The sequence below is a fragment of the Schistocerca americana genome, chromosome X (assembly GCF_021461395.2).
Source record: "Schistocerca americana isolate TAMUIC-IGC-003095 chromosome X, iqSchAmer2.1, whole genome shotgun sequence".
Classification (NCBI taxonomy): Eukaryota; Metazoa; Arthropoda; class Insecta; order Orthoptera; family Acrididae; genus Schistocerca; species Schistocerca americana.
Window position 1 is genome coordinate 780,984,811 of NC_060130.1, and position 7,777 is coordinate 780,992,587.

The 7,777-nt window shown below is 40.8% G+C and overlaps 1 protein-coding gene across 1 annotated transcript; it reads right to left on the reverse strand.

Moving 5' to 3' along the window:
• Positions 1-1,038: 1,038 nt before the first annotated feature.
• LOC124555430 (E3 ubiquitin-protein ligase RNF6-like) lies at positions 1,039-6,699 on the reverse strand. Its single transcript, XM_047129333.1, has 2 exons — positions 6,635-6,699; positions 1,039-3,096 (listed from the first exon to the last, which is right to left on the reverse strand). The coding sequence occupies exon 2, from the start codon at positions 3,086-3,088 to the stop codon at positions 1,487-1,489; it is 1,602 nt and encodes a 533-aa protein (XP_046985289.1). The 5' UTR covers positions 3,089-3,096; positions 6,635-6,699; the 3' UTR covers positions 1,039-1,486.
• Between the last annotated feature and the right edge of the window lie 1,078 nt (positions 6,700-7,777).

Sequence of the window (7,777 nt, forward strand, 5' to 3'; positions counted from 1 at the left end):
AACACGCTCGACTCAAACACAGCAAATGCAGAGTTCTCGTCTTCTCTCATAGCCAGTTGGTGCTCTCATATGGTGCTCAACAGGCTCATTAAACCTTGAACCTTGATATCTCAAACACATCTGAGAAGTGCATCTCACTAGAGCAGCATTTGTTCGATCCAAGTACGTGGTAGAGTCAAGCAAAAGATAAGGGAAACCTCACCTGTTGAGTGTGTAATTCCCTTGTAAGTAACAAATCTAAAATAATCACGAAGCCTGTCTTTAGCGTTTAATTTTATCGCCGTTTCAGAAAACAGTGCCAAGAGACTGTCAGGCTACTGTCTGTCTATTATTGTACGTAGACAACCTAAATCAATATGTTTAGTCTCTAGAGTGTTGTCTGGCCCGTCCATGATACATTTCTATTAAGATTTTTGCGCACAGTACTCATTTGTTAAATCCAGTAGCCTTGATGAAATGTATGTAGATTGAGCACGATAAAAGTGGATTATACTTAAATATGCCACTGAACCTTCTAATTACAAGTAAAATAGAGAGAGAGAGAGAGAGAGAGAGAGAGACTGTAGCTTAATTCAGTCAATATACGAGTTGGAAACCACATGGTGATATACACAGCATTTCCAGTTTTCACATTTTCTGCAATCACTTTAGAAAAACATTTTTTTTCCTTCCTCACAGTTTTTCAGGGACAAAGATTATCAATAAATGGAACAATGGTTACACATGTGGCAGTAACTATTAAGTTACCACAATCTGAAATGTACAACTGTATTTCAGCTACAGTTCATTGAAACAAACTCCAAGTAGGATACTTTTCTCAGATATCAATAGGCCGATAAAGTAAAAACAATGCATATAACATAAAAATCTCAGTTACTATTTGTACAATAAATAAATATATAATCAGTTTATGATACTTTGTTGAGAGTATGAGGCTATAGACACAGTAGACATTGTAATAATAAACAGACATTTAAGTTATGATTTATGAAACCAATAGTGTGTTTACCATTTAATATTCACTACGTTTAAATATCTTTTAATAATCACAAACACTACACAAGTAGTTTCCCAGCACAACTGCTTTCAGCCCCCCCCCCTCTCCATATGCATTACAGAAGAGCCATTCAAACAAGTCACAAAAAGTTATTCTTGGTGTGGATGTATTTGGGGACAGTAGAGGGAGAAAATCACTAATTGTACACTACTGAAGCGTTGGTCTACGTGGTATGTTGAAAGAGTGCTAGGACCTCCCTCTTATTCAGACAGCATCCAATCACAGCTGCTGTTAAAAACTACTGTTTGTAAAACTTTTTGCACTGTAACACAGTTGTAAGTAGAGTGTCTGAAAATGATTCTGGAAACATTCAGTCTATATATTTGATTGTATGTAATGGGAATTGATGAAAATACATTCCCATACTGAGTACACAAAAATGTGTCCCAAATCTTCAAATGGATAAATCAGTCGTAATATTCAGTAGCTTCAGTACTCATCAGAATTCATAAATACTTCGAAATCAGTATCAGAGGCTGAAGATTCATTAGCACTGTCATGAGCGATAACAGTGACATCTGCATCTCCAACAACTATTCGGAAACGAGCCCTTTGGTTACCTGGATCATCATCGTTGTCGTCGTCATCATCCGGAAGAATATCAATATCATCATCGTCATCATCATCAGAATCATCATCATCAACAGGCCTTCTGCACATTGGGCAGTTATCATTCTGCTCAAGCCATGGTATTATACAATTTTTGTGGTATAAATGGTCACAAGGCAGCTTATGTACTATTTCATCCAGTACAAAATCTAACAAGCACACTGAACATTTCAGACCCGAGTTAACTTGCTCCTCATTTATTGCAACTTCTGGAAGATCCTTGACCTCACGTTTCTGATTTCCAAATAACATTGCATTCACATAGGCAGCAAAAATTTCATCCATGTACTGCCTCATCTGTGTTCTCAATTGTGTCCGCCAATTTGGTTGAGTTCTTCTACGATGACCAGCAGCTACACTGTAATTTGGTCGCTCACCTCTTGGTCGAAGTGAGTAAGGCTCCCTTTCTTGATTTGTACTGTTTCTTCTGATACCTCGGTCTGGCAAAGCACGACGCCTGAGCCTTGGGCAAGGTTGGTGACTACCAGCTGCCTCGCCATGTTCATCTGCAACACTCATTTCTCTGCCATTTCTGGTTGGGCTGTCTGCCTCTCTGCCACGAGCTACAGGGGCACTTGCCTCCCTATCTTGGCTCTGAGTAGCATTAGTCTCCCTCACATGACTCCGGTGCCTGAGTCTTGGGCAAGGTTGACGACCACCAGCCACCTCACCATGTTCCTCTGTGACACTCATTTCTCTGCCATTCCTGGTTGGACCATTCGCCTCTCTGCCACGAGGTGCAGATGCATTCCCCTCCCTACTGTGGCTATGAGTGTCATTTGTCTCTCTCGCATGGCTGCGAGGAGAACTTGCTACACGAACACGAGTGTACGGAACATCTCTCGTCACACTACGTCCCTGCCTATCACTTGGCACCGTACGACGACTGTGAGAGACATTCACATCCATAGCTTGACTGCAAGTGGCTCTCACTTCTCCATGATGAATGGGAGACATACTTGTCCCCCCAACAGATGGTTGTGGTATAACTGTATCTCTGTCAGATCTTTGTTGTTGTGAACTCTGCTGTTCATCACACTTTTGCAAAACAACAACCTCCCTACCAATTCTTTCATCAGAACTGGCACTGAAGCCTTGTCCATGTGGTGGTCGTGACACCCTGCTACGGGTACGCTGTGTGACTCCTCTTGGCATTAGTTCAAGTGCCGTGTTTGTCCCATCTCCAGGAATGTGCAATGCATCCCACCTGCGAGACCGCGCTGTTGTACTTCTGAGACTATGTGCTGTATGTTCAATTGCACTTGTAGGGTCTTCCATTGCAATGTTATTAGTGCGGTTCTCCAACTGATCTGAAGTACACTCTGAATGAGTTACGGGTTGTACAGGGTTTGACAGCACTCCATTTAATCCCACATTGTGTTTCCTGTAACATCGAGGCTGCTCCACAGCTGCTTCAGACATTAATGGACCTGTGAACAACGATATAGACAAGTAAATTAGCACTGAAGATAGGTAACAGGTGGATGTAGGTGGCTCAGTTTCATCAGATTTGGGGGGGGGGGACATATTACAATTACTCCTTCAAATTGACAACATGCTCTGGAGTCAAAACAACAAATAAAAAAGAAAGGAACAACATGCGCTCACTTGTAGACAATCCAAAATCGCAAAATACCTTTCGCTATCAACTAGGGGGGGGAGAGGGGGGGGAGGGAGGGAGGGAGGGGGGAGAGAGAGAGAGAGAGAGAGAGAGAGAGAGAGAGAGAGAGAGAGAGAGGGGGGGGGGGGGAGGGGTTGTAATTCCAACCTCTTCAGCACTGGCTGCCTTGTGCTGAGAGGAGGATCCAAATGCATTAGTTCTGAAGCAGTTGTTACCATATTAGCTATTTTTGTGTGCAGCATGCTCTGAAACTAGGCAGTCAAGTATGTGGTTAGTCAAAGTTTGGTGGTGGTCATTTATCCAAAACAACTGTTTAGCTTACATACCCACATAAAATAATCCATATTAATTGCAAGACAACTGGCATATGAAACAGCTGCTTTCACATGTGCCTAACTAGGATCAGATACGAAATGCCTGAGATTGGATTGTGATAAGATGTAGTGGGAGTATATATGAAACATTTTAACAACTGGGCTGTCCACAGGGTAATGACAATGACAAGGCTGGTTCATGACTGTAAGCTATGTCTATGTAGTGTGGCCAATTGGTTGCTATTTTGGAGAATAAAAGTAGGATTTTAGGTGAGAGATTCTTTACTTCACACCACAATGAAAATTAGTTAAAGCTCTAGCAACAGATAATGTTGAGTTTAGCAAAGGCTGAGTGTCAGGGGTTCAAATGGCTCTAAGCATTATGGGACTTGAACATCTGAGATCATCAGTTCGCTAGACTTAGAAACTACTTAAACCTAACTAACCTAAGCACATCATCACACATATCCATGCACAAGGCAGGATTCGAACCTGCTACCGTAGAAGGAACGTGGTTCCAGACTGAAGTGCCTAGAACCGCTCTGCCACATCAGCCGGCTTGAGTGTCAGGGGAAGCGCTAATCAATGAGAAACTTGCACTGGGTCATAGGTTTGTCAGTTTCAGATTACTCCTGAAAATGAAGGTGCCAATATAGTAGGGAAGGTACTTTTTGAGTGTGAATAAAAGGCAACTGTCAAAACAGAGACTGGTATGTGTGATATGGAGGAAGGTTCTTACAGAGCACGGAAGAAGTGAATGTCAGCTCTGACAAAGATTGATTGTTAAGCTGAGAAGAACGAAGTTAAGAAGATTTTGTAGTAAATTCTGACATTCTTAACGAAAAAGCAGAAGATTTCCTTATCATGGATCAAAATCAAGAAGATAGTACCAACGAATGTGAAACAGATATGTGGCTTAAAGTATTGCAGGGAAGATTGTGGTTTAATGTCACATTGACAATCAGGTGGTTAGAGATCGAGAACAATCTCACAGATGGGAAAGAAATTAGCTGTCCTCTAGCAAAGGAATTATCTAACCATTTAACTTAAGTGATTAAGACGAATGGCAGAAGCATAAATATGGATGGTCAGACTGATTTGAATCACAGTCCTCCTGAATAAAAGTTTGGGGTCTTACTATTGCAAACCTCAGTTTAAGATCAGATGAAATTCTACGGTTCCAGAGACTTTAAAAAGTCTAAAACATCTATAATGTTTATATGTAGACTTAAGTGATGAATGAAAATTTGAACCAAGGCAGGGACTCAAACCCAGGGTTCCTGTTCACTAGGCAAATGCACTAGCCACTATGCCACCCTGGCACAGTGGCTTTGCACAACTTCACAAACTACCCTGGCACACCTCCTTCCTCAATCCAAATTCCCATTCATATCTCAGTCCACTTGGTATTCCCCCTACATTCTAACAGCAGTGCAGAGACTTGCCAACTGTATTGGAATAGCACCTCAGCATCCAATGATCTTGCTCTTGCCTGAAACCCAGGCATAGGTGATTTAATCAAGTGAAACTATATGGTTCCAGAGTGACGTAGTGGTTAGCACATCTGCGTAGTGAGCAGGAGACCCAGTTCGAATCCTGACCTCGGTACAAATTTTCATTCGTCACTTCAGTCTGTACATGTACAACACTCTATGGCACTGAGATTGATTAGTATGGCCAAATAGGAAGGTATGCAGCTGCAAGCTTAAGGCATGTAATACACTGAGACAATAGGAATGACATCAGGGAACAATCTTCAGAGACTAGTATTCTGGAGGTGGGAAATGGCTTCTGTTCCAAGCTCGGCTGAGAGTGATGGATGATGTACAATATTCATATTGAGGGACTAAATAACTATATGTGGCAGATGAAATAAATAATCAGCAAATATGTCCGCATGAAGATAGTAAAAGGGCACAATTACTGACACCACCAGCTTACTTACAACTACTACTTTACATCTGATACCTAACACAAACGGGACAGCTCAAGGTAATAGAAAAGTAGAATTAGTTCATGGACAATTCAAGGTAAGATACAGATTGACACACAGTGGCCTGCCATTCTGAAATCACATAGCCATATAATTCAAGATCAGAAGATGCAACAAACTCATATTTACGTATATAAGCTGTTGATTAATGACGACACAATTAGGTAGACAAATTAGGAAAAAATACAAAAACATACATTATAGTATTTAATTATGAATAATTTAAATAATTTACATCGTAGTGGCGAGGTACATTCCGATGTTGAGGCCATACAGAAGCCGGCCGTGGTGGTCTCGCGGTTCTAGGCGCTCAGTCCAGACCCGCGCGACTGCTACGGTTGCAGGTTCGAATCCTGCCTCGGGCATGGATGTGTGTGATGTCCTTAGGTTAGTTAGGTTTAAGTAGTTCTAAGTTCTAGGGGACTGATGACCACAGATGTTAAGTCCCATAGTGCTCAGAGCCATTTGAGCCATACAGATGAGTCTTTAGAACAACAGGAACACAGGTGTGCAGGTAGTGGTAGACGGGGGGGTAGTGAGCATGAAAGCAGACTGGTGACCTGTTGTGTGATAGGAATGGTCGGTGGGAAGCGGTGGTGGAGCTTTCTATGGTAACCATTATGTGTTGAACAATAGCTTTAGCAAGGGATCAACCACATTAATAAATTGAATAGAAGTTAAAGAAATATTTAGTAAGATTGAGGACTTATTGTCACGTTGTTGAGTAATTTGTGTTACATGAACTTGTGTACTGAGTTTGGTTTACAATAAAATCATATCTTCCTGTTTTGAAGTGTACCTGCTCTGATATAGCTTGTACTTTCTATCAAAGGACTAATTAGGATGAACATTAATTTGCCACAAACTTTTACTGAAACATATACACCATGTGTCACCTAATTATACAAATAAATTTTTACCTGGTCCTCATCTATTCAAATTTCAGAGACTTTCAGCAAGATGCTGGAGTCCTACACTTAAAGGTAACAAGTAATAATAGTGATGCACCCCTAAGAGCCAAAAGTATTCAGTGCACTTAACTGTTCAACCGGAAGTAGTAGGTTTCGCAATTCTGCTGCCTGATCTGGTGTACCAGCTTGTACCTACGACATAAAAAAAATCTCCTTTTAGTTCACAGTTAACATTGTATGATATTAATTTTTGCACATTCAGAAATATTGATCATTAAAGCTTGTTATTTATTTCTCTGATGTTGTATCATGTATTCTCTACAGATGTAGAATTCTCAGAAGTTTTACCAAAATTAAGAAACAGTCTTCTTTACTTTTAGGAAACATTAATTATTACAACCAAGACGAGTAATTTTGTATACAAAAAGAAACATACACCTAAGGATATTCTGATTAGTGAACAGAAAGGACTGACACAAAGGAAAGTAAAAGTTTGCGTAAGAAGCTGGGGTGTGTGCTTGTGGCTGATGTACTGTGGTAATTCTTTAATGGAGAAAACAATAAGACAGACCGACTGCTAAACTGCAGAAACAATGTGGCTACACAAAGATGTTCACTAGTAATTATCGTTGGTGTCCCACGCATGTACATTGTTACAGTGAGAGGCGACCGGGGAAAAAAAAAAAACGAACCACAATGGATACATATTAATTAGACAGCAAACTAACAGGGGTGCTGCCCTGCTCATCATCACTGATTTTGTCCAAATTTATGGGATATAAAGGGCTAGAAAAAAATGAAAGAGACTGAAGTGGAGATCCAGATGGCCAAACGTTTAGAGAAAATAGCGTTTTTAATTCAGGTCAAGTGAGGGATCAGCCATTTATCTCAACACTATTTCCACATAGCGGCTGGCGCAGTGGAAAGAGTACAGAACAGTAATCCCAGGATGGTGGGGGTCAAGTCTCTATGAGGGAACGTATTTTTTTATTTCCCATTTTCACATGAATTGCACTGAAAGCGCAATGTACTATAAAACCTTTATGGTAAATTATTGCCAACGGTCAATGCATGCCTAGACAGTACTGGCTCTTTTGGACCATGGATTCAAACATGGTGGATTATTAGGTGGCATAAGATAGGAATGTCATCACTACTTTGGCCACTCTGGGAAACTTGCAACAGCATTTTACAAAAATCTTGACTGGTGAAATGAAGCCCTTAGTGCAGGAGAACAAATTTTTTCTGTTAAATCTTCAGGGAACAAATCCC